Source organism: Nycticebus coucang, chromosome 10, assembly GCF_027406575.1.
Source record: "Nycticebus coucang isolate mNycCou1 chromosome 10, mNycCou1.pri, whole genome shotgun sequence".
Classification (NCBI taxonomy): Eukaryota; Metazoa; Chordata; class Mammalia; order Primates; family Lorisidae; genus Nycticebus; species Nycticebus coucang.
Genome location: NC_069789.1, coordinates 98,555,766 through 98,583,510, shown reverse-complemented (window position 1 = coordinate 98,583,510; position 27,745 = coordinate 98,555,766). Strand labels below are relative to the sequence as shown.

Below are 27,745 nucleotides of genomic sequence, written 5' to 3'. Positions count from 1 at the left end.
TAAGCCCAAGAGTTTGAGGTTGCTGTGAGCTGTGATGCTACAGCACTTTACCAAGGGTGACATACTGAGGCTCTGTCTCAAAAAAAATAAAAAAGTCAGTGACGGCTGGGCTTGGTGGCTCATATCTGTAATCCTAGCCCTCTGGGAGGCTGGGGCCAGTGGATCTCTTGAGCTCAGGAGTTTGAGACCAGCCTGAGCAAAAGCAAGACCCTGTCTCTATAAATAGCTGGGTGTTGTGGCAGGTGCCCATAGTTCCAGCTACTCAGGAGGCTGAGGCAAGAGGATCACTTAAGCCCAAGCATTTGAGGTTGCTGTGAGCTATGTTGCCACAATACTGTACCCAAAGTGACAGAGTGAGACTCTGTCTCAAAAAAATAAAAATAAAAATAAAAAATACATGTCAGGGATTTATAGAATGACATCAACATTAGCTATCAAACGTGGCTTGCTTGTTTGAGAAATGTACTGAAAGCCCACTGGGGCCCAAGATTATGCCCGGAAACTACAGCCACCACAACAAAACACCTTTCTAGGAGAGCTCTAATCGAAAGATCTTGAACTAATAGTCTTGATCTACTAGACTTTGAACTGTATCCTGTTCAGACAAAGCTCTGCTATTCAGAATCAGTGACCACATTTTATATAAGCTGATTCATTCATTTATTCAAGAAACATTTCCTTAATACATTTTCTGTGCTGAGGAATGCTATAGGTTCTGGGAACCAGAACATACTGCTCAGTACCAGGGAGAAAGAGCCAAAGACTGGGGTTGGATCCCAGGAAGCAGGCTTGCTTCTGGTGTCCTCTGCTGAACAAACAGGATTTGGCTCCCTCTGCTCTCTAGACCTGTCTGCATTTCACCACTTCTCTACATAGTGATAGCCATGGATTGCTGCGACCCCCAAGTCACAACAGCTCACACCTTGGACTCCAGCCACAATGTCTGTTTATGTTCTCTACAGAACCAGAGCTCCTCTCTTTAATAACTTTGAAGATAAGACCAGTGGGGTGAAAGAAATCAGTAAGGTTTGGAAAAGAGGTAAGGGAAAGGGTGTCAAATCGGGTATATTCTGAACTAACCAGATCCTAAGTAACATTCTGAACAGGCAGAAAAATTCAAGGGGCTTAAGAAACCAGTTTAACGAATCCTTCAGAAATGTGCTTCTAGTCAAGCCTTCTACAAAGCGGGCACAGCTCTGCGCAGCACAAAACTCTACACTGGGGGGACATGAGGGAGACCTAACCAGGCTTTGACACCTAGGACCTGGCTGGGAATAGGAACCCCGCAGAGAGGAATGTGTTACAAGTCTCCCCACGTATCCCTGCACAGAGCCACACCCGTGCTGCTCAGGTGGCAGAGGCAGCACTGGGGAGACAGTGTGTCCAGGGCAAGGAGAAGGACAGTGACCCAGGCTGGAGGGAGAGGGGTTCATGGACAGGTCAAGGTGCTCACGGTGACCAAGACCAGTAGGAGCAGCTACAGATAACTTCTTAGCCATCTGGGAGGCTGAGACCCTGATCCCCTTCGGATCCTACCTACATCTCCATCAACTCCAGATACCCAACGCCACGTGACACAGCCAGGCTCAATAGAGACTCTGGGGCAGTGCCATCACCCCACTCAACCACTTGTTTTATTTATAGACAAAGAAACTGAGAGCTTAAGAAAGGAAGAGGTTTGTCCAAAGTCACACAGGACTAGAACTCAGGGCTTCAAAGTCACAGCCTCGGGCCTTCTCCCCTGCATGAAGCTGCCTCTCTGATGGCGCAGGGGCAGGTGTCAGCTCTGATGTAATGGTAGTCCTTTGACGAGGAGAATAGCTTCAGACTGTTCCATTCCAAGAAAAAGAGTGGGGATAAAAAGGGGCCTTGATATTGCTCCCAGTGGTCTCTGATGCTGGTGGACAGAGCATCTTCAGTTACCTAGACCAGGAGAGTCCGAATTATCTGCTAGAGTTTGGCATTCCAGACCTACAGCGGCAGGTCTCACCAGTGAGAGCTATTCCCCATTTCTTCTCTTACTTGTGTTCAGCATCCTGCTCTTCAAGGCAAGGGGTCCACATAGTCTTCAACGTTCTCTGAGGAAGAAGGTAGAAGACCAGCCATGAAACTCCACACCTAGAAGTCACACTGGCCATCGCACTCAAGGGAAAGGAGGCCGCTCCCCAGGGATGGGGGATCTTGATGTCACATCCTCAAAGGCTGGGGATATATCTGGGGTACCACAGGGAGCTGTCCTGGCCAAACTGGGGGTCCCTTTATAAGTGAAACCTCAGAGTCTCCACACGGATGTCCCCACCATTCCCCAGGAGAAACCTGTGGCCTCCCCCTAGAGTGAGAAGATCTGAAGCCTGTTCTGAGGAGGCAGAGGGAGGATATTCCCGTTGGTAGCTGAGGATTTCACTCTGCCAGCGCCAACTGAACACGGAAAGTTGGTCAGATGAGACCCGTGCCCAGTTCTTAGGGCAGATCTCTAATAACCACAAATCCTCCTCGTGGGATTTGTGGTTATTTTATCATTGCTGAAACAACTCCCACCACCTCCCAGTCTCAGCAACTCATCTGGGTTTGCCTGAGGGCTGCAGCACGGGCACATTCCTGGGTTTCTAACTCTGCCACCTGTTAACCCATTTTAGTCTATAACTTTCAGTGGAAAGTAACCATGGGCTACATCTGCAGCTGAACCCACAGAACATGATTTTGTGTGTACATGGTGCACACTCTCCTGCACGGGGGTGTGAGGAGGCCGACACATATCATTGGGAAGGGAGTTTTTGTTTAGCATTAGAACTCCGTGCTTAGTCTCGTTGGGAAGGAGAGAAGGTGGTTGTGACAGCTTCAAGGGCGAGCTTGCTGCAGACAGAGCTGAATGGGTGTAGTGTGACTGCAAGCTCCCAGGGCTCGCCGCACTCTGCCCTTCCTCCTAGTGAGCACGTCTGCTCACACCTCATCTCCGGCTCCCTGCTATCTGCAGTCCCTTTCATGGGGAATACCGCATGTTCCAACATGGGAAAACAGGAATAAGCCCTAAATGTCTCTGAAAGTCTCAGTTAAAAATCAAACTACATTGCAACTCACAGGTTCTAAAGTCTCTGAGAGCAGATTTCAAGGGCATGGGTAAGCAAGAGCAGCTAGCTGCTTGTGATAGGATGTGAGAGGCCTCAGCGTGGATTCTCCACACTCAAGTTTACTGGCCCTCTCTCACCAGGGCTTAGCACTGTCAGGGATATAACTGCAATAATTTGACACCTGACACTTTATAAATGAAGGCTTAGCAAATAGTGAGCAAAATGGGACAGGATGAGCCTTGGGGAAGCAGCAGATGGGCTGAAGTGGTTTTATCATTGAAAAATCTGCCCTCCTTGTGCCCATTTATCTCCAAACTTGAATGCTTTACACAAGTTCACAGAATGCATGTGAAGCCAGCTCTCAGCCAGGACTCCAGCTGTTCACACACAGGCATAGAAAGCTCTGTACCTCGGCGGCCTTGGCGGCTAGAGGACACCACTTCTCAACAAAATGGAAATTGTTCTTAATAGGAGCCCCATGTGAGAGCTTTACCGTAATTGTCGCCCAACTCTAATTTTGATCTTCTCCATCTCAGGCAGGGGTTGCTTCTCTTTACAGGGTTTAAGAGGGGAAACACCATCCCTTGGTTTGGTTTTTCAAATTTGGAGACCAATTCCTTTAGGTTGGGAAAGATTTGTCTTCGAGAACCTTCCACAGTCTGTGAAAATACAAGAAAGGAGATTGATCACGGGTCATTGTGCAGTTGAGTGTGAACTGTGACACCTCTCAAAATAGTGGTTTGGGGGGCTTTCTTTGTAAGCTGACAAACTGAAAATAAGTGGCCAGCAAGTCGTGCTCCAGAGCTCACACTACTTGCAGTTCACAGAAACTCTCTTTGTGAGACCACCTTCTGACTTGAGCTACTCTGAGTACAGAGGATTTATAACCAAGGGACTCCTAACTCAGGAGTGGTATTGAAGGAGCCCCGGTCGTTGGTGAGTTTGTCCAGGGTCTTCTTGTGGATGACCTTTGAAAGGCACTCTTTGAAGAGCTTCTGTCAAACTCTGCCTTGCTGGCAGGCTTTACCATTTGAGTAGACTAACCAACCTAGAAGCAGACTTCTGAGGGGACATGCAAAACAATATGCGAATTGCAAACTTGCTGAATTCAGAATCTCCACATGAAACAAGACCCAAAAAGTCCAAATTTAAATTGAAAGTAGGGATGTCAACACGACTCAGTTAAACTGTAAATAGTTGTTCGGTTGACCAGCTATAACCCAACTATACTATTTTCTAATATAGCCTTATATAAATAATTTTAAAACAAAAACAATTTTCTTCCTATGCTCTTAGATATTTGGTTTCTATATTAGCACTTGGGTTTTTATGTCACCACTGCCTCAGGCTACAGATAGAAAATGGTGAGAGAAGGTTTTCCCACGTGCGGGTGAACCTGCAGAGCAGGCTGACTTGAGGCTGTCTGCAGGGAGGTCCATATAGCGCAGACCCTCCAGCCCACAGCATCATCTACTTGAGGCTTCTGAGTACAAAGCTGTTCCCCAGTGAAATGCCCCTGGTGTCTAACTTTGGATCCACTGACTTGGATGCCTCTCTGTTTTGTCCAGAGGAGACACAAAACAGGGTATTGAGGAATACTCCAGAATTTCCCCAAGTACACACAGCAAAGAAAAAATGCTTTTAGATAAGCTGCTTTTGAGAAAATATTTTATCTTGAAATTATTTCACACACAGTGGATTTGCAAAAATAATAAAAGGAGAAAATTCTTATATCCTTTATCCATACCCCAAATATTAACATTTTGTTACATTTGCTTTTCATTCTCTTTCTATATGTATGTGTATATAGTGTGTGTATATATGTATTTACACTTAATTTTTTTTCAGAGTTAAGTTGCAAACATGCTATTCCTTTAACTATAAATATTTCCTGAAAAGTAAGGACATTACATAACCCCACTCCAATGATTACAATCAAGAAATTAATCTTGACCTAGTAGTGCTAACCAATCTTACTCAAATTATGAATTTATTTAAATTCTTCCAACTGTCTCGATAATGTCTTCAATAGCAAGAGAAAAATTATATAACTGATCCGTTTGGGGATCGTTGTATATTCTAGTCTCTTGCAGGTATATCACAGCAAACATTAGCATCTTGAAGATTCTGAGAAATCTTGTCTGCCTAATCTTACATGCAAGTGTTTCAGAAAGATTATTTCAGGATTCTCTGTTAGTAATGAAAATTCAGTAACGTTTATTATTCTTTACTTCCTAAGCCAGAGAGCTAAATTTAACAAAAGCAAGAGGTTTGTTTGTTTGTTTTTGCTTAGCTCTCAGTAAGTCAAAAAAATTAAACAAAACCTAAGGTTTCCAGCTATCTGACACTTGCCTTACATTTTATTCTATTATAGAGCACACTTCCTAACCATTCAGACCTCTCCTCACCTCCCCTTCTTTTTCTCCTTCCATCCTGTGTCCTTGTTTAGTCCTCCAGTGCAACAGTGCTTTGGCCTGGAGTCCAAGTTGGTACACTTCTTCAGTGGGGGAACCAGAGTTGGATGACAGCCATGGTTATTGAAAAGTGGGACCCAACTCTAGTGCCTTCTTATTTCTCTCAGGGAAAAACCAGGCTAACCACTGGTCTGACTCTAGACTCAGGAGCTTCCCTTGTTAGAATGCCTTCACATGATCACATGTCAGGTTCAAGAGATGATCTTGGGTTTTCCTCCCCCAGCCTTTTTGTTTTTGTTGTTCCAAGCATCCATCAGTCTTCTTACCTGTATCTTGTAATACCCATATTTCTCTTTGAAGATTCGGTATGTGTAGACTAAATTTCTAAACCTGTAGAAAGATGACAATATGAGTCATAATGTTTTTACATACAAATCCAGGTAACACTGATCATTATATTTTCGTATATCTATCTTAAAACCCCAAAAGAAACTTAGTTAATTTTCTGCTGCTATGACAGAATATCACAACTGTATAAATTGTAAATAATAGCTGTTTATTCAGCTCACAGTTCTGGAGGTTGCAAAGTCCTAGATCAAGTGACTATAGCTGGTGAGGGCCTTCTTGCTGTATCATCAGAGCAAGTGAGCGTGTGCCAGACAGAAAGAGAAAGGATGGGGGCCAATCAGGAGCCCATAACTAACTCACTCCCAAGATAACAGCTCTAATCCATTCAGCAGGGCAGAGCCCTCATGACCTAATCAGCTCTTAAAGATCTTACCTGTTAATACAATTATAATGACAGCTAAATTTCAACTTGAGCTTTGGCGGGAACATCCAAACCATAGAACTAATTTCCAGGCCCCCTCATCTGTGAGAATTTGAAAGAAACAGGGCTTTTGAAATGGGGACCCTTACTCTGATGATGAACTTCTAGACACGTGAAGATGATAACGAGGGGCTTACCACTTCCACAGTCCTGGTATTCCTCTCTAGCTTTCTTTCTTAAGTTGATTCAATATACAGTACCTTTGAGCCATACCTGTCATCGACTACATTAGAGATAGCGTAACTAAAGTAAAGAACCAGAGAATGATGGGAATTTTTTCCAAGGAAGTGATGTACTGTGCTCTCATTTCTCATTGGAACAGAAGCCATCAGCAAGACAGTCTAATTATATTTTAGATAGCAGACCCAATCTAGTAATTTTCAAAGTAAGAAATAGTATAAATTTCCATATTTCTTCAACTCTAAGAAATAAGATCGGTGATAAGATACATTATTAATTTAACAAAAGCTTTCTAGGAGAAAAATGCACACATTAAATATTTTCATCAAGTTTTAGACATGTCATAATTTCACAGAAATATTAAAATTAAAAAAATGAGAATCAAATATATTGGAATGAGGTTGAAACTATCTGATTTATCCTAACCTCCCCCCACCCTGCCTACACCCAGGCCAAAGAATAAAATGACTAATCTTTTGCCTGAATGGTAAAATAAGGTAGCTACTTGCTTTGAGATCCAGGCACTACGCCATAGGGGACTTCATTGCTAATTGTCTGGAGGCTTTGGCAAGTGACTTCAAATCCCAGTGTTTTCAGTGGGGTTTCCTGAAGCCAGAATAAGCCCGTTGATGTCCCCAAATCACATGACAAGCGATACAAAGTTTTATATAATGTGAGTCTTTGTCCATATGTGACAAATTAAGGTATCTTACAGTCTGGAAAGAAGTCTCAAAAATGTTTTTACACATAATTTTTTTTTTTTTTGAGATGGAGTCTTACTCTGCCACCTGGGTAGAATGCCATGGATTCACAGCTCACAGCAACCTCAAACTCTTGGACTCAAGCGATCTTCTTGCCACAGCCTCCCAAGTATCTCAGACTACAGTGACCACCTCAAAGCTCAGCTAGTTTTTCTATTTGAGTAGGGATAGGTCTCATTCTTGCTCAGGCTGGTCTTGAACTCCTGAGCTCAAGAAATCCACCTGCTTCAGCCCTCCAAAGAAGTTTTGTTCACATGGAATTCAAACAAATGCATTCCATTTAGTTGATCATGTAGTTTCTTTTTCTTTTCTTTTTTTTTTTTTTTTGTAGAGACAGAGTCTCACTGTACCGCCCTCGGGTAGAGTGCCGTGGCATCACACGGCTCACAGCAACCTCTAACTCTTGGGCTTACGCGATTCTCTTGCCTCAGCCTCCCAAGCAGCTGGGACTACAGGCGCCCGCCACAACGCCCGGCTATTTTTTTTTGTTGTTGCAGTTTGGCCGGAGCTGGGCCTGAACCCGCCACCCTCGGCATATGGGGCTGGCGCCCTATTCACTGAGCCACTGGCACCGCCCCACATAGTTTCTTTGAACTGTCACAAACTGATGTTAAATTCATAAATAAAAAAATTTATTCTTAATTACATTGTGGGGTTATCAGCATAAGAAAAATCTTCACTATAGGTGCATGAAAGAATAAAACAAACAGAAAGGCAAATACTTCAAGCTAGAAAGACCGACATTGCTCAAATATAGTCTTATTTTCAAAGCATTTTTAGTGAAATAATAAGCCACGTTGTAATAATGCTCTATAAGAAATTGATTTATTGAATGTGTGATAACTGTATTTATTTACCAAAAACTGCTGTAAGAGATTACAGAACAGTGAGATTAACATCTGCTGTGTATAGTGCTATGGTTTGAATGTTTGTGTCCCTCCAAAATTCATGTTGAAACTTAATCCCATATTAAGAGATGGCACCTTGTGGCCTTTTGGAAAGTGATTAAGTCCTGAGGACTCTGCCTTCCTGCATGACATCAATGTCCTTATAAAAGAGCCTTCAGAGGGCTGCCTTTCCATCCCTGTGCTAGGTGAGGACGCAGCATTTGTCCCCTCTGGAGGATGTAGCAACAAGGAGCCATCATGAGACCAGGAACAGCCCTCACCCAGACAGCAAAGCTGCTGGCACCTTAATCTTGGACTCACCAGCCTCTTCAGAACTCTGAGATACACATTTCTATTATTTATAAATTACCCAGTCTGGGGTATTTTCTTATAGTAGCTAGAGCACGCTGAGACATGACTAGATTATTATTGGGTAAACATAAAACTCATTGTAATGCCTTCTGTTCTTAATGTTTATAAATGCCATTTGCAAAACTTTTAAAAGAAACATAGTTTTTGCAGTATGCATTTATACTAAAGACCTGTAAAAAGGCCATGCTTCCCCTAGGCCTTCTACCCCCATCACCAGTGGTGACAAGGAAGCCCCCCTCCACCCCCAGCACTCACATCTTACCTCCACTCTCTCTGCCTTGAATTCGTTGGGCTAATCTCATTATGCCTTTTATCCCTGTTTGTCATCTTTATAAGAAACCCCAGTCTTCCAGGGTATCCTTATTACCCACGTGCTAATCCCACAGCCCTCTCATCCAGGGCCTGGGGGTGAAGCTATTGCCCTACTTGCTCTCAGGGCTCTTGAGTGTTGCCTTCCTCCTTCCTTGAATCCTTGACTTTGAGTTTCATGTCATGGGATTATATCCCTTACTGCCTGTCACTGATGCTGACATCTCTTGAATCCTGGATTGTTGCATCTCATTACTCCAGGTGTTAGCTCCTAGCTCACTGTCACTATCTCCAAAACTATTCTTGTCTAAACTTTTGACAATTTTGATTCATGCATAGACTATCCGACACCCCGATGTCTCAGTTTCAGTTCCTCAAACTCTTCTCCACCAGTGATCTTGTCCTCCTCCTACTTCAGCCACTCACTGCCTATTTATCACCAGTATTGGCTACATAATTTGCTGGTCCCAGGGTAAAATGAAAGCGTAGGCGCCCTTGTTAAAAAATTATTAGGAATTTTGAGGTGGTAACAATAGAACAAGTCTTCTGCACTGAGCAAGTCTACTGGCATCATTTTTCCAACAGCATGGGCTCACTTTGTGCCTCTGTGTCACATCTTGGTAATTCTCGCAATGTTTCATAATTTTTAATTATTATTACATCTGTTCTATGATCTATGATCAGTGATGTTTGATGTTAATGATTGTCATTGTTTTGAGGCACTATGGACTTCATCCCAGTAGGCTGTGAATTTAATTGATAAATGTGTGTGTTCTGACTGATCTACCAAATGGCCATTCACATGCTTCTTCCTTTAAATAAACTACTAGAATGAGTAAGTTTAGTGAGCAAGGCATATGGAAAGCCAAGACAGGCCCAAGGTAGGCCTCTTGCACTTAGTTACCTAAGTTGTGAACCCCAAGAAAAAAATCCTTGAAGGAAATTAAAAGTGCTACTCCAAGGTACACATGAATGATTTTAAAAAGCTGAGAAGACTTATGGCTGATATGGAGAAAGTTTGGGTGATATCAAACTTTGGTGGAAGATCAAACCAGGCACAACATTCCCTTAAGCCGAAGTATAATCCAGAGCAAGTTCCCCTCACTCTTTTCAATTCTGTGAAGGGCGAGAGAGGTAAGGAATCTGCACAAGAAAGCCAGTTCTCATGCTTCATGAGGTGTAAAAAAAGAAGCCACCTCCGAAATGTAAAAGTACAAGGTGAAGCAGCAAGTACTGATGGAGAAGCTGTAGCAAGTTATCCAGAAGATCCGGCTCAGATTATTGATGAAGGTGGCTAAACAACTGATTATCAGTGTAGACAAAACAGCCTTCTATTGGAAAAAAGGTGCCATCTAGGATTTCTATAGCTAGAGCTAGAGGAGCTTGATACCTGGTTTCAAAGAGTCCCTGACTTTCTTCTTAGGGACTAAAGCAGCTGGTGACTCTAAGTTAAAGTCAGTGCCCATAAGAATTATGCTAAATCTACCTGTGCTCTATAAATGGAGCAACAAAGCCTAGAGGACAGTGCATCTGTTTACAACAAGTTTGACTAAATATCTTTTTTTTTAACATTTTAATTTTTTATTTTATTTATTTTTTTGTTGCATTTTGGCCAGGGCCAGGTTTGAACCCACCACCCTCTGTATATGGGACTGATGCCCTACTCACTGAGCCATAGGTGCTGCCCCTTGACTAAATATCTTAAACCTACTTTTGACACCTACTGCTTAGAAAAAAGACTCCTTTAAAAATATCACTGCTCATTGACAATGCACCTGGTCACCCAAGAGCTCTGATAGAGATATTTAAGGAAATGAGTGGTGTGTTCCTGACTACTAATAAAACATCCATTCGGCAGCCCCCAGATCAAGGAGTCGTTTCAACTTGCAAACCTTATTATTTAAGAAATATATTTTGTAAGGCTAGATAGTGATTCCTCTGGAGGATCTCAGCAAAACAAGTTGAAAACCTTCTGGAAAGGATTCATTATTCTTGACTCCATGAAGGACATGTGTGATTCAGGAGTGGAGATCAAAATGCCAACATTAACAGGAGTTGGAAGAAGTTGATTCCAGCCCTCATGGATGACTCTGAAGGATTCATGATTTCAGTGGACGGAGTAACCGCCCATGTGCTAGATACAGCAAGAGACCTACTATTTCAAGTGGAGCCTGAAGATGTGACTGAATTGCTACAATTTCATGGTTTAAATTTAACAAATGAGAAGTTGTTTCTTATAGATGAACAAAGAAAGTGGTTTTCTGAGAGGTAGTCTACTCCTGGTGAAGAAGCTGTGCATATTGTGAATATGACAAAAACTTAGTTGATAAGGCAGCAGCAAGGTTTGAGAGGATGGACTCCAATTTTGAAAAAAAAAAAAAATCCACTGTGGGTAAAATGCTATCAAACAGCATTACCTGCTGTAGATAAATCTTCCATGAAAAGAAGTCAATCAATGTGGCAAACTTGATTGCTTTAGGTAATTGCTACAGCTGCCCCACCTTAAGCAACCACCACTCTGATTAGTCAGTGAGCAGCCATTAACATTGAGGCAAGACACTCCACCAGCTAAATGATTATGACTTGCTGAAGGCTCAGACAATTATTAGCTCTTGTCAGAAATAAAATATTTTTAAAAATAAGGTATGTAGATTTTTTTATTAGACATGATTACACACTTGACTACAGTCTAGTATAAACATAACTTTTATAAGTACTAGGAAACAGAAAAATTGTGTGACTTGCTTTATTGCAATATTGGCTTTGTTTTGGTGGCCTGAAAAAGCACACACAATGTCTCCAAGGTATGCCTGTAGAAACTTGACAGACATGAAAAAGAGACCCAAATGAAATTTCTAGAGATAAAAGATCAGGTGGGAGCTAGTAACTTAGTGACTGAGCAGCCTAAAGGTGAGGACTGAGCTGCCTAACAGCCTTAACCCTCAGGGGCAGAGTGAGACCAGTTTTGGCACACTGGAGCCTTGGGCTCTTGCCCTCGGTAGAGTGCAGTGGCATCACAGCTCATAGCAACCTCAAACTCCTGGGCTTGGTGCCGCCCAGACCTCCATAAGAGCTGCCCCGTGACCCCTGACCCGCGACCTGCGCCCGGCGGGCCTCCGCATGCCCTAACCAGGAACGACAGGAGCCACACAACCTTGCATCCTCCCTCCTGTACCCTCCCTGCCTCCACACCGGCCCGCTTGTCTGACCAGGGACTCTTACAGCCGTGTGGTCTCTGGAGCCCTCCCTGCCTCTGCACAGAGTCCTTCTCCTGGCCAAAGACTGCTGGAGACTTGGGCTCTCTGTGCAAAAGTCACTGGGCGCCAGGCACTCCCAGAACCATGTGCACCACCTCCCGCCCTGTTTCTGGATCCAGGTGTGTCACACTTCGGAGCTGCTTCCACAACTAGAACTCCCTGGCTGGGGCAGACCCAGAGGAACTTACACAGGGTCACTCCCTACAAAGATCCAGCAACAATAGAGTGATCCCGCTGGGGTCTAATCTTGGAGAGACACCTCCCCAACTCTGAGGACAGCCAGAGGCAATGGTGAAAAACAATCATGAGGTGAAATAAACAGAAAAACTCTGGCAATGTGTATAATCAGAGTAGATCAACTCTCCCAAGGATCAATGGGGCAGACACAGCCCAAGATCCCATGCACAAACAAATAGCTGAGATGTCAGAAATCGAATTCAGAATCTGATAGCAAAGAAGATCAAATTAGAATTCCAAGCAGTAACCCAAAAGATATCTCAAGAATTCAACAAATTCAAAGACCAAATGACCAAAGATTTTGACACATTGAGACAAGAAGTTGCAGCCTTCAAAGATCTGAGAAACACAGTAGAATTCCTCAGTAACAGAATGGAGCAAGCAGAAGAAAGGATTTCTGACATTGAAGACAAAGCTTTTGAATGCTCCCAAACTCTCAAAGAGGAAGAGAAATGGAGGGCAAAAACAGATCACTCTCTCAGAGAGCTCGGGGATAATTCGAAGAAAACCAATATTCATCTTATAGGGATCCCCAAAAATGACAAAGTGGCTTCACAAGGCACAGAGTCTCTTCTCCATGAGATCATTAAGGAGAACTTTCCAGACATGCCAAGAGATTCTGAAATTCAGATAGCAGACAGTTTCAGAACTCCAGCATGACTCAACCCAAATAAGACATCCCCTAGACACATCATAATCAATTTCAGCAAAGTTAATACAAAGGAGAAAATTATGAAAGCAGCCAGATGAAAGAAAACCATCACCTACAAGGGCAAGAATATTAGTAAAACTGCAGATCTCTCTGCTGAAACCTTTCAAGCTAGAAGAAGATGGTCATTGACTTTCAATCTCCTAAAACAAAATAACTTTCAATCCAGGATCCTGTACCCAGGTAAACTGAGTTTCATTTGTGACGGAGAAATTAAATACTTCAGTGACATTCACATGTTGAAGAAATTTGCCATAACTAAACCAGCTCTCCAGGATATTCTCAGAACTATCCTCCATAAAAACCAGAGTAATCCTCCAACACAAAAGTAAACCCACCCAGAAAATTCTGATCAAATTCCAACTTCCACAGTCACAAAAGGATTAAAAATGTCCACCGGACTCTCGAAAGGCTTATCAATATTCTCAATTAATGTGAATGGTTTAAATTGTCTTCTAAACAGGCACAGGCTGGATGACTGGATACAAAAACTCAAGCCAGATGGGCTGCATATAAGAATTGCATCTTACATTAAAAGACAAATATAGACTCAAAGTGAAGGAATGGTCATCTATACTCCAGGCAAATGGAAAGCAGAAAACAGCAGGCATTGCAATCCTATTTGCAGACGCAATAGGCTTTAAACCAACCAAAATAAGGAAGGATAAGGATGGACACTTCATATTTGTTAAAGGTAATACTCAATATGATGAGATTCCAATTATCAATATTTATGCACCCAACCAGAACACAACTCAATTTACAAGAGAAACTCTAACAGACATGAGCAACTTGATTTCCTCCAGTTCCATAGTAGTTGGAGATTTTAACACCCCTTTAGCAGTGCTGGATAGATCCTCCAAAAAGAAGCTAAGCAAAAAAACTTTATTTTCTTATTTATTTTTTTTAGCAAAGAAATTTTAGATTTAAACTTAACCATTCAACATCTGGATGTAACAGACATCTACAGAACATTTCATCCCAACAAAACTGAATACACATTCTTCTCATCAGCCCACGGAACATACTCCAAAATCGACCACATCCTAGGCCACAAATCTAACCTCAGCAAATTAAAAAAAATACAAATTATTCCTTGCATCTTCTCAGACCATCATGGAATAAAAATTGAACTCAATAACAACAGGAACCTGCATACCCATACAAAAACATGGAAGTTAAACAAGCTTATGCTGAAGGATAGATGGGTTATAGATGAGATTAAGAAGGAAATCAACAAATTTTTGGAAAAAAACAACAATCAAGACACGAATTACCAGAACCTCTGGGATTCTGCAAAGGAAGCCCTAAGAGGGAAATTTATACCACTGCGAGCCTTCCTCAAGAAAATGGAAAGAGAGGAAGTTAATAACTTAATGGGACATCTCAAGACACTGGAGAAGGAAGAACACTCCAACCCCAAACCCAGCAGAAGAAAATAAATTACCAAAATCAGAGCAGAATTAAATGAAATTGAAAACAAAAGAATTATACAACAGATCAATAAATCTAAAAGTTGGTTTTTTGAAAAGATCAATAAAATAGATAATCCTTTGGCCAACCTAACCAGGAAAAAAAGAGTAAAATCTCTAATTTCATCAATCAGAAATGGTAACGATGAAATAACAACAGACCCCTCAGAAATTCAAAAAATCCTTAATGAATACTACAAGAAACTCTACTCTCAGAAATATGAAAATCTGAAAGAAATTGACTAATACCTGGAAGTACGTCACCTACCAAGACTTAGCCAGAATGAAGTGGAAATGTTGAACAGGCCTACATCAAGTTCTGAAATAGCATCAACTATACAAAATCTCCCTAAAAAGAAAAGCCCAGGACCAGATGGCCTTATGTCAGAATTCTACCAAACCTTTAAAGAAGAACTACCCTGTTTCCCCGAAAATAAGACAGTGTCTTATTTTAAAGTGTGCTCCCAAAGATGCGCTAGGTCTTATTTTCAGGGGACGCCTTATCTTTCCTGTAAGTAGGTCTTATTTTCGGAGGATGTCTCACTTTCGGGGAAACAGGGTAGTACCTATATTACTAAACCTCTTCCAAAATATAGAAAAAGAAGGAATATTACCCAACACATTCTACAAAGTAAACATCACCTTGATCCCCAAACCAGGGAAAGACCCAACAAGAAAAGAAAATTATAGATCAATATCATTAATGAATATTGATGCTAAAATACTCAGTAAGATCCTAACAAACAGAATCCAACAACACATCAAAAAAATTATACACCACGACCAAGTGGGATTTATCCCAGGGTCTCAAGGCTGGTTCAACATACCTAAATCTATAAGTGTAATTCAGCACATAAACAAACTAAAAAATAAGGACCATATGATTCTTTCAATTGATGCAGAAAAAGCTTTTGATAATATCCAGCATTGCTTCATGATCAGAACACTTAAGAAAATTGGTATAGAAGGGACATTTCTTAAACCAATAGAGGCCATCTACAGCAAACTCACAGCCAATATCGTATTGAATGGAGTTAAATTGAAATCATTTCCACTTAGATCAGGAACCTGGCAAGGTTGCCCATTGTCTCCATTGCTCTTTAACATTGTCATGGAAGTTTTAGCCATTACAATTAGGGAAGAAAAGGCGATCAAAGGTATCCACATAGGGTCAGAAGAAATCAAACTTTCACTCTTCGCAGATGATATGATCGTATATCTGGAAAACACGAGGGACTCTACTACAAAACTTTTAGAAGTGATCAAGGAATACAGCAATGTCTCAGGCTACAAAATCAACACCCATAAATCTGTAGCCTTTATATATAGCAACAGTAATCAAGCCTAAAAACAGTCAAGGACTCTATTCCTTTCACAGTGCCAAAGAAGATGAAATATTCGGGAGTATACCTAACAAAGGACGTGAAAGATCTCTACAAAGAGAACTATGAAACTTTAAGAAAAGAAATAGCTGAAGATGTTAACAAATGGAAAAACATACCAGGCTCATGGCTGGGAAGAATCAACATTGTTAAAATGTCTATACTACCCAAAGCAATATATAATTTTAATGCAATTCCTATTAAAACTCTATTGTCATATTGTAAAGATCTTGAAAAAATAATACTTTGTTTTATATGTAATGAGAAAAAAACTCGAATAGCCAAAACATTACTCAACAATAAAAACACAGCATGAAGAATCATGCTACCAGACCTGAGACTGTACTATATATCAATAGTGATCAAAATGGCATGGTACTGGTGCAAAAACAGAGAAGTAGATGTCTGGAACAGATAGAGAACCAAGAGATGAATCCAGCTACTTACCATTATTTGATCTTTGACAAGCCAATTAAAACATTCAGTGGGGAAAAGATTCCCTATTTAACAAATGGTGCTGGGTGAACTGGCTGGCAACCTGTAGAAGATTGAAACTGGACCCACACCTTTCACCATTAACTAAGATAGACTCTCACTGGATAAAAGATTAAACTTAAGACATGAAACTGTAAAAATACTTGAAGAAAGTGCAGGGAAAACTCTTGAAGGAATCAGCTTGGGTGAATATTTTATGAGGAGGACTCCCCAGGCAATTGAAGCAGTATCAAAAATACACTACTGGGACCTGATCAAACTAAAAAGCTTCTGCACAGCCAAGAACATAATAAGTAAAGCAAGCAGACAGCCCTCAGAATGGGAGATAATATTTGCAGGTTATACCTCTGATAAAGGTCTAATAACCAGAATCCACAGAGAACTCAAACCTATTAGCAAGAAAAGAACACGTGATCCCATCTCAGGGTGGGCAAGGGACTTGAAGAGAAACTTCTCTAAAGAAGACAGACGCACGATCTACAAACACATGAAAAAAAGCTCATCATCCTTAATCATCAGAGAAATGCAAATCAAAACTGCTTTGAGATATCACCTAACCCCAGTAAGAGTAGCCCACATAAAAAAATCCCAAAACCAGAGATGTTGGGGTGGATGTGGAGAAAAGGACCCACTTCTACACTGCTGGTGGGAATGCACACTAATACATTCCTTCTGGAAGGATGTTTGGAGAATACTTAGAGACCTAAAAATAGACCTAGGTTTATACCCAGAAGACCAAAAATCACAACATAACAAAGACATCTGTACCAGAATGTTTATTGCAGCCCAATTCATAATTGCTAAGTCATGGAAGAAGTCCAAGTGCCCATCGACCCAGGAATGGAATTGCAAACTGTGGTACATGCATACCATGGAATACTATGCAGCCTTAAAGAAAGATGGAGACTTTACCTCTTTCATGTTTACATGGATGGAGCTGGAACATATTCTTCTTAGAAAAGTATCTCAGGAATGGAAGAAAAAGTATCCAATGTATTCAGCCCTACTATGAAGCTAAATTATAGCTTTCACATGAAGGCTATAACCCAACTATAGCACAAGACTATGAGGAAAGGGCCAAGGAAGCGGAAGGGAGGGTAATGAGTGGGGCCACACCTACGGTGCATCTTAGAATGGGTACAGGTGAAACTTACTAAAGTCACAATACAAATGTCTACATACGATAACTAAGAAAATGCCATGAAGGCTACGTTGAACAGTTTGATGAGGATATTTCAGATTGTATATGAAACCAGCACATTATACCCCTTGATTGCACCAATGTACACAGCTATGATTTAACAATAAAAAAGAAAAAATAATCATAATTATTTTTTTGTCTTCCTGAAGTCAGATAAAAAAGGACTATATGCTTTATGATTTGATCTATGTTAAACTATGGAAAATACGTATTAATCTACAGTGCCAGGAAGCAAATCATGGAGGCTTGGGGTGTGAGGGGTATGAGGGAGGTATGGTAAAAAGAGATTAACAAGTGGTGCAAGGGACATTCTGGAGGCCATGAATATGCCCATTATCTTGGTTGTGGTGATAGTTTCGTAGGTGTCAAAGTCCACCAAATTGTATACTTTTTTATTTTATATCAATGATACATCAGGAAAGCTATAAAAATGATTTGTGGCATTAAAATGGTAGATGAATTTGATTTATTTTTATTCTAATACTTAAACCAAATTTAAGTTCCTTTTACATATATGCTTTTGCTGTTTTCATGCCTGGGTTTTGGTGTTAGAAATAAATCGTTTCCTGTATTTGCTGCTGATACGTTTTTTTGTAAATGTGTATGGGGTGGACCCTCAGCATGAGCAATCGTTGACCTCATTTAAGATATAAGAAATGCACAGGGCTTATAAAAATTGTTTTTAAACCTCTGGCATTAAATTCTCAGTTGAGGTTTGGACAGGCTAGAATTCAGATCCTCTAAGTTTCCATCGATCTTTGAGTTGTTTCACTTTTTCTAATGTGGTTTAGCCTGCAGAGTGGCCATTATTGTAGGTGCTAGGGATGGATCTCCAGACCCCTGCTCAGTGCACCAACAGCCCACAGATAGGCAGATGGTCTCATGCTATGGCCACCATTGTGGGGAAACTTGTTTAGGTTCGAGGTTTGTGTTTTATTTTAACCAGACTTTAAAAGATCATTTGAAGGAAATGGAAATGACCACAGTCTACAACATCGACTGTGTGTTCTGCATTTTTCCATGCCACAACCCAAGTGGGGAACTCAAGTTGATAAAGAATGCTTTAAGACTTTTGACCTTTGGCCTTCTCACTTCCAGTTTACAGGGTGTGTTTGTGTAACCTTTTGTTATACTATTTTATCGATGTGTATGAAAATTATAAAACCTGTAGAATTTTATCCTAAGGAGAGAGTTTGGCAAACTTTCACAGATATAAGTACAAATATGTTAATTGTCCCAAATTACATTGGGTCCCTTGGACCAAACTGAAAATAAAAACTGGAAATAGTGAACAGTCTGGAGAGATGTGTGCTGAAATACAAATGACGTTGATTTTTGAATTAAGAAATTGATATTTCTTTACACTTTTCTCTATATTCGATTTTTCTAAAAAAAAAAAAAAACCCTTTCATTAGCTTTATAAATAAAAGTTGAATTATTTCTTTTCTTTCTAAACTTTACAATCTTTTCAAAGATCCGAGAATCTGAGAGTTGTAAATGACACTCAGGGGGCCGGGCGAGGTGGCTCACACCTGTAATCCTAGAACTCTCGGAGGCTGAGGTGGGTGTATTGCTGGAGCTCACGAGTTCAAGACCAGCCTGAGCAAAGCGAGATCTCATTTCTAAGCATAGCCAGTTGTGGTGGGCGCCTGTAGTCCCAACTACTGGAGAGGCTGAGGCAAGAGAATCACTTGAGCCCAAGAGTTGGAGGTTGTTGTGAGCTATGACACCATGGCACTCAACCCCAGGGTGACAAAGTGAGACTCTGTCTCAAAAAAAAATAAAAAATGACTCTCAGGGTAATAGAAAGATATTGCAATTACTTTCCCTAATGAGGATGTGAAGTAGGTTAGGGCTTGGCTCCTTCTCACCTGCAGCCCTCCCATGGCTATGGAAAGTCCCTACTTGCCCTTCACTCCTGCAGCTGAATCCTTTGCATCTCCTAATATTACTCCAATTTAATTCTACAGATTACAGAAGCAGGCTGAGTTTCAAGTTTCTGATACTCACGAGTCATACTTCACAGACAGAATATTATACAAAGTTCTGTCAAAGTTCTGTCCATGGTTACAATATAGCTTCTGGTCAGTGCTACGTGGGATGGGTCAACCTTCTCTGTGACTTCCTTCCTGTATTTCTAACCCTCCCCATAGTATCTTCATTTAGATCTGCCAAAGCATGGAGTTAGTATGCTATTTTAATGCAACTGTATAGCAGCACATTTTAATGCAACTGTATAGCAGCACAGAAGATACTGCATGTCAGGGTCCATTGCTCAGCCCTCTGCTTGGGCAAACATGGTTCTAAGGTGATCACCTTGAGTATATTTCAGTGAAGCTGGAGAGCTTGCTAAGAAAGGGAACATAGTAACATATTAACAGTTTGGCCTTGGGCAAGTTTTGAATAAGAAACTACAGTTTATTTCTTTACAAAACAGGAATAATGGTCACATACTGCAAAAGGCTTTGCAAAGGACAAATGACATAATGCCTGTTACTTCTTTAGTACAATGTTTGGCTCATAGAAAACACTGGTGTGGTAGCTTCTTCTACACAGGCATAGACCATCAGGCTAACTCTTGTGTTACGGTAGTAATTTTGACTTTGCTTACAATAGAGTTGTATCTTGGAGCACGTATTTGTTTATGCAACCTTCTCAGAGCAATCTTTCCTTTACCCAGTGGAAAGAATCTGCTCTGTCCCTATTGTAGGATTCTATTTTGTTTTCATCCTATTGTCTCCTCTCACTGGAATGTGACTTCATGAAGGCAGGGATGTCACCTGTAGTATTTATCACCATTTCACCAATGCTTAGGACTGTTCCAGGAACATCACAGGTGCTCAGTATATGTCTGTTGAATGACTGAATGAAGGTTCCATTCCTCCTCCAAGTCTCAGCTTCAGCACCAGGCTCTCTACTCTCTGATGCATGAATCGCTCTTTTTTTCTCAGCTCCTATTGTGCCTTAATAACAGTCATCACAATTGTCACAAGTACTGCGTGTTCATTTACTTCTTCATTTCCCCCACTAGGCTCTGAGCTGCGTTGAAGGTTATCAACTGTGTATCTAGCACAATGCCTGATTTGTGGGAGACTTTAAATAACTGTTGAACAACTAGAATTGAGTAGTCCATACTTATCTGTGTGGTAATAAATTTCCACAAGGACTATGTTGGGGTGGGTATGGGGGTCATGTGAGCTTTAAGCCTGCAGGTGCATGAAATTTTGTCTGCCTTTCAGCAACACGGGGAGGGAGGAAGGTGAGGCCTGCTGACATGGAGATGATTAACATTCATTATTGCCTTTCCATTTGATTTATTATCACCACTTACTAGCATTTCTTAGTGGCCTTTGCTTTTTGGATGAATATATAAGCTGGGTTGATACACCATACAACAGTTGAGAATAAATATCAGTTTCCAAAGAGAATCCCAATATAGTCCATGTATGGTGAGATCTCAGTCAAGGTCTGCCCTTGCACATTCTTCCCTTTTCCTTTGCCACTGCTGGTCCCACCCATCCTTCTCACCATCTCCCACCAGAGGCACAGCAGTCCCCATGCCATCATCTCCCAACTGTGACACATTCTCAGTTCCTAAAACTGAGCACTTGTCTCGTCACGTCCCTGCTCAGAAACCATCCAGGTTTCTCCATTATTTACAGAATCATTCTCTTAAAGCCCCATGATCTTATCCCAACCTACTTTTCCAAAAGCTGGTTCCAAAACTACCTTTTCAAGAACAGTGTATGAACCATGTGTGCTTAAAATATCCAGACCTCTGTGCCTGCCTCCTTCCCTCCCCTCCACCCTCTAGGTAACCAAACATTGTCTATATTTTAAGTCCCAGGTCAAATACTGCCTCTTCTAAGAAAGCTTTCCTGCTTAACTCTTCTGCCCTTGAATGCATATATCTGTTCTGGAATTTATATTTTACCCTTGTTTTATTTATTTAATATGTTTTGGACCTCCATGAAAAAAAAATGTCAAGTTTCCTACTAGAATCTCCTTAGGGCCAGGTGTGGAGGCTCACACCTGTAATCCTAGCAATCCGGCAGGTGGATTGTCCTGAGCTCAGGAGTTCAAGACCAACCTGAGCCAGAGTGAGACCCTATCTCTACAAAACAATGCTGGCACTGTGACAGGCGCCTGCAGTCCCAGCTATTGGGGAGGCTGAGGCAAAAGAATTACTTAAGCCCAAGAGTTGAAGGCTGCTGTGAGCTATGATGCCACAGCACTCTACCAAGGGCCACAAAGTGGGACTGTCTCGATTAAAAAATAATAATAAAATAAATAAATAAATAAAAAGAAAATTAAAAAAAATTAGAATCTTTTTAGAATCTCCCTAGGCCTGAGCACAGAGTTTGGGTGGGATAGTAGGAATTTTTATAAATATTGTTTTAATTACAAAAATAATGCATGCACATGTAAAACTTGTGAATAGCGCAAAGAAGCTACCAAATAAAAAGAATGAATTCAACAACCCTTCTCCCAACTCAGTCCTCAATTCTGCAGTTGTAAACCATTATTATAAGTTTCTTATCTATCTTTCAGAAAATTTTATGTGAATATACAAGGGTATAGATATAATTTTTTTACACTAATGGTCTTATGCTTTCCACCTTGCCTTTTCAACAACAGATCTTGGAGATGTTTTCATATCATGTATGGTTTTACCCAATCTTGTTAATGCCTGGATAGCATTCCACTAATTCATAAGTGGTAACAATAATTCAGTGTAACACTGTAATCAGAGTAAGGTGTGATGTACTTGTGCTGTACTAGTAAGTTACAGCTCTTACAGTTATTGTGCTCTTTGAATTCAAACAAACAGAACATAAAAACACAGTCATGCAAAAATTTTAGATAGGAGACAGGAAAAATTTCAAAAAAGAATATTAAAGATTAACGCTCACCTAATGTTGCTTCAATGCTAGGCTAATGATAACTGTTAAGTTTAGTTTGATCTAACTAAATCAATAACCTTTCCATTTTATTGATTAACACACGTGCTGCATTCATGGATGCTTTCATTGAAGCATTACCTTTCACAGGCTCCACTATAATCTCACTTTATCCTTTGTAATGGTTCCTAAGGTCGAGACATTGAAGCCTTATGAATGATGGCCTCCGGCCTTTCTTCAAACTCTTATTTCTACTTTCATTGCCATTGTAATCACCTTTCTCTTCACTGCAGGCTCCCTCAGACTTGCAGTGGCCTTTTACCTTGGAGGCCTGGTTGTAAGGATAACACACAGACTCAAAAATCAAATAAAAAAGATAAGACAAAAGTGATGATGTGAGTCAGAAACCTGTTAGCACCAGGATGCTGCACCAGCAGACTTCCTACTTCCATGCAGGTCAGTTTACATTTGTGGGAGAAATTCCCTTCCAGGCTATTCATTTAATTATTTAATTATAAGTTATCCTCATGGGGAGCCTTGAGAGCCTGTTTGTAAGTATGGCACGCTGTAAGTTGGGTCATCTCTCACCTGGTGAACCACCTGTATTTCCAATTATCATGTATTTGTGCAGTCATAACTAAGATAAATTTTTATTAGTAAAATTTTGGGCCAAAAGTTATATCCAAGCATTTTGTGTTCTGGGCACATTTCTAGCCAAGGAAGTGTGTGTGGGGGTCTGCTTCCAGCACCCTGAAGCTGGGTGTATTTTCATAGTTTTATTTCTGGCCCATTTAATAGACAAAATGGTATCTCCTCATTCTTTTGATCTGTATTTCTTTGATTATGAATAAGATGATTTTCATCTTTCTTTTTTTTGCAAATCTACTGCTCTTGTACTTTACCCATTTCTCTATTGATTTTTAAAAGCTCCTTATATGTTAGTAATGTTTTCTTCCTATCAGTTTATCAATAGTCTTTTATTTACAATTGATATAAAGTCTGTGTATTTTTTCTTTTGTGTGAGTATGTCTTTTTTTTTTTAAAAGTTAGCTTTCTATATACAATTCAGAAAAAAATTCAAAAAAAGAAGATAACTCAAGCTGAAAGTGATTAAAAAGATATGAATATGCAATTCTCAAAAGAAGAACTACTGGCTTGGCGCCTGTAGCTCAGTGACTAGGGTGACAGCCACATACACTGGGGCTGGTGGGTTCTAATCCAGCCTGGGTCTGTCAAACAACAATGACAACTACAACCAAAAAATAGCTGGGCGTTGTGGTGGGCACCTGTAGTCCCAGCTACTTGGGGGACTGAGGCAAGAGAATCGCTTAAGCCCAACCAAGAGTTTGAGGTTGCTGTGAGCTGTGATGCCATAGCACTCTACACAGGGTGACAGCTTGAGATACTATCTCAAAAAAAAAAAAAAAAAACTACGAACAACAGCTAGCAAATACAGGGTGGCTATAAAGTTCCTATGCAATTTAATTGCCACCCTACATATTAAAACATTATGAGTGACATTGAGAATATTTTAATAAATTTTTTAGCCATTGCTAATTCCTTTTATTTTCAAACAAGATACACACACAGAGATTTTAAATAAACTACTAGCAAATAACAAGGCAGTTGTATAGTAAGAAGAAAATAACACTACGTTTAAGGGTGATTCAATCCAAGAAATCAAAAATGGTTTCATGTTTGGAAAACTATTAATTTATATATGAATAAGTCAAAGATTACATACGGTCTTGGCAGGGTGCTTTGCTAAATCGGATTTTATAAACAAGTGCTCAGACGGGCCTACGGGGAGGTTCAGAAGGCTGACTAAAATTTGGTCAAGCAAAGAATTTTTGCTGCTCTGTGAATGAGCTTTTGTGCTTCTTAGAATTGGGAAGCTATGAAAACAAAAGTGATGTCATTACTATTAGAATATGTAGAGATATATTTCTTTCCTTAAATGGCACTATGGCTGTAGGTATAAGAAAGATAGCCTGTATGCCCAGTACCATTTAGAGAAAGAAATATATCCCTACTTATTCTGTTAGTAATGGCAATCATTTTTGCCTCTGAAACTTCCTCTAGGTTTATTTATGTACTTCCTTGTAAAATCCAGCTTTTGCAAAGAACCTAAGTCAGTTTGACATGAAGCCCTCACCCTTTAGTCTCCACCATCCCTCAGGGTCTGATCACACTGGCCTGTCTTCAGCTAGAATCCTATTAGGTCAATTTAGCTAGAATCTCCCTTACCCAAATGTTTCTTCTTAGTCATTTTCTATCCACTGATCCCTGCCCTGCTTCTTGGCTATAAATTTCACCACCACCCCCTATGCCCCCCCCCACCCCCGGCTATATTTGAAATTCAGCCAAATCTCACTTCTGCACTGCAAAAACCCACTGCAGTGGTTCCTGTGCCACTCAATAAAGCCCTTTTAACCAACAAGTGTCACTGAACAATTTTTTCTTTAACAAGAGATATTTGATTTTAATTACTGTAGGAAAGGTTCAGCGGTCTCTGCAAAGAAGAAAATACACAAAGAAAGGCGGTTTCCCATGATTTCTGTTCAGGATTTCTTTCTCAACTGGACAACAAACAAATTCCTTCATTGGGGTATCTCTGATACTGCAGCCTAGAATTTCATTCGTATTTAGCTCAGACTCAGATAAGTTTTAACTCAAGTCATCTGAGAATTCTGTGTCTCTTTAAATGGTGACTGCTTATGTTTATCTCGGTAGACTACGAGAAAGATGAAAGGAAATGATGTTGAAGCCTTCTACAGATCTAACAAGATGTGAAATATTATTAAGTATTTGCAAGTGGATGCAGCAGAATAATCTTTCCAACTGGAATTTCAAAAATAACCCCTAGTCTTTGCCCTACTAAACCGACAGACCTCTGCAGGAGAAGATCTCTCTGACATGCTTACCTCCCCTCCATCCCCCTTCACCTCCAGGCTCCCTGCAGCCCCTCCCTACACTCCCCTACCCCTTCCTGCCACTACAGAATCCACTTGTATGGCGTTTATGCCAGGAGAGCAGGGCAGATGGAGGAGCAGGGACAGACACATTCCTTCCATCCTCTCCTGATAGCGTCTACTGTTTCTCACTCCAACATTGGGGTTACGAAGTCAGAGTGAGATACTCAGGAATGTTAATTGCTTTAATGTGTGGCTGCCATTGCGCCATTCAACACAAAGTCTCACAGGTGAGGAAGATGAGGGTACTCACAAGACACAGAGGCACAGGACTCCTGGTATAGACTCACTGTCTCTTAACAGAAAGCTGCCATCTATCCCTTCCTTGAGCAGCATGATCTCACAATCTTGCTTGGTCAGAGGGCCGTGGTAATAAGGCAGATCCATGGAGACCCCTCTAGTATCTCAGGCTGCCCTGTTGGCCTGAAATCCAGCTCCAAGCCAAGGAAGGGCTCTGAGGAGGGAAGTGGAGTCAGCCGTGTGTCCTGTGGAAATATCTCTTCTTCCAGCTGCAGGCAGAGGTCAGTCAGATGTAGTTGGTCTGTAAGACTCGGAAAGTTTCGCTAGATTCAGGAAATGAGAAGGGTGGGGTGACAAAATCACCAAGAAATGGCCAAAGTGTGACTTGCAGAAGTGGGCGAAAGTATATGAGTGCACAGTGGAATCAGTGATACTCATGGCTAAGGCTGCAATCCTAAAGTCGAGCTCCCTGAACTGTGTTGCAGCCCTGTGTATCCCCGGACATCACCAGTTTTCTCCTTCTCTGGGTACTGGTATCCTTTGCAGGAAATATGCCACTGCTTTTACTGTAATGCATACCTATTTTCTGCTGAAGCTGCTTTTGATTGGGCTATGCTTAGCTCACAATGGGTACACAAAAAGAGTTTGGAGCTGAAAGAATTGGTAAGTCTAGACACAATGGGAAAACTGAAAGGGTGGGATTTCCATGGATCAAATGACATTTAAAAAATAGAAGGCATCAATGGGAAATGAAAGAAATGGACACCAATGCAGGAGGAGACAGCCTGTACTACAGCTAAGGCTCCTCCTAGCCGCTAGAGAACAAAGGTCATTTTAAACACTCTTGAGCCTTGTGCCTTTCGGAGAAGGGGCTGGTGCAGGTGAGAGAGATGTTTGGGTATACTATTGAGTGCAGGGGTGCTTCTCCAGGTAGAAAAGATGATATTATGAGTGGGTTTGGAGACCTTCAAGACCTTTATGGTTTCTGTCCTGGGAGATAGCAGTGATGTGTCCTGATGAGGAAAGACCAGGAAAAAAGTCGACCCAGCTGGAAACATTTAGTGCCCTTCCATGAGAAAATCCTTTTCATTTTCTCCCTTTCTCACCTTGATCAGCTGATAATGTTGGGAGAGAGAGATAATTAGGTGGCTTCTTTTATCTGCGGGTCAATTTCCAAGGACTTTTTGAAAAACCATACTAACCTACATATTATTAAATAATTAGTTCACACTTAATTTCAGATAGAATAAGCCATGTGGGCATGCCTATAACCCAATGTTTTAAATGAGACTGTTTACTTAAGTCGCACCATTACCATCACATTATGTCAACTGTTACAAACTACATGTGAATTCCCCTTTCTACCTCATTCAAATATCTGTGGGAAATCCCTCTATATCTCAACTACATATCTATAAAAATAGAACGAGGTACTTGCAATTCATCTTCTCTTAACTTCTTTTAATTTCATCTTGCAACTTGGTTGACCAGCTATCGACCCATACGTGGGGTGTATCTTCCATGGAATCTCCTTGTACCACGTCTTCTATGGAAGTCCAATTGCTCTGCTATTTGGTATAATGAAGTTACACTGATCAAGGAATTTATCGGAGAGATATGCTTCCCAATCCCCATTTCTCTTGTGTGGTCTTGAACAATTCATTATTCAATTCCCTGCTTCAAGAAGCAGTGTTTTTAAAAATAATAATAAAAGATTAAAATCACAGTGTAATACATAATGAAATAAATGGCTCAGGTAGACTTTCAATTGGTGAAAACTTTAAGCATACTTTTTTTTTTTTTGAGATCGAGTCTCACTATGTCTCCCTCAGTAGAGTGCTGTAGCATCACAGCTCACAGCAACCTCAAACTCTTGGGCTTAAGCAATTCTCTTGCCTCAGCATTCCAAGTAGCTGGGACTACAGGCACCCGCTACAACACTAGGCTATTTTCTTGGTGCAGTTGTCATTGTTGTTTAACTGGCCCAGGCTGGGCTCAAACCCACCAGCCTCAGTGCATGTGGCTGGCGCTGTAACCACTGTGCTCCGGGCCCTAAGCC

General features: G+C 40.9%; 1 protein-coding gene across 1 annotated transcript; it reads right to left on the bottom strand.

Annotated features, from left to right (window-relative positions):
• Positions 1 to 118: 118 nt before the first annotated feature.
• SH2D1B (SH2 domain containing 1B) lies at positions 119 to 25,919 on the bottom strand. The gene is made up of 4 exons (XM_053607769.1): positions 25,700 to 25,919; positions 5,809 to 5,872; positions 3,562 to 3,727; positions 119 to 2,078 (listed from the first exon to the last, which is right to left on the bottom strand). Exons 1-4 carry the CDS (start codon positions 25,831 to 25,833, stop codon positions 2,044 to 2,046), a joined length of 399 nt encoding a protein of 132 aa, XP_053463744.1. The 5' UTR covers positions 25,834 to 25,919; the 3' UTR covers positions 119 to 2,043.
• Positions 25,920 to 27,745: the final 1,826 nt, after the last annotated feature.

Coding starts and splice junctions, on each gene's coding strand:
- SH2D1B (XM_053607769.1), bottom strand. CDS start 25,833: ATGGATCTGCCTTATTACCACGGCCCTCTGACCAAGCAAGATTGTGAG. Junction 5,873..25,699: donor GTCCTGTGCCTCTGTGTCTT/GTGAGTACCCTC, acceptor ATCTTTCTACAG/GTTTAGAAATTTAGTCTACA. Junction 2,079..3,561: donor AGAGTTGGGCGACAATTACG/GTAAAGCTCTCA, acceptor CTTCTTCCTCAG/AGAACGTTGAAGACTATGTG.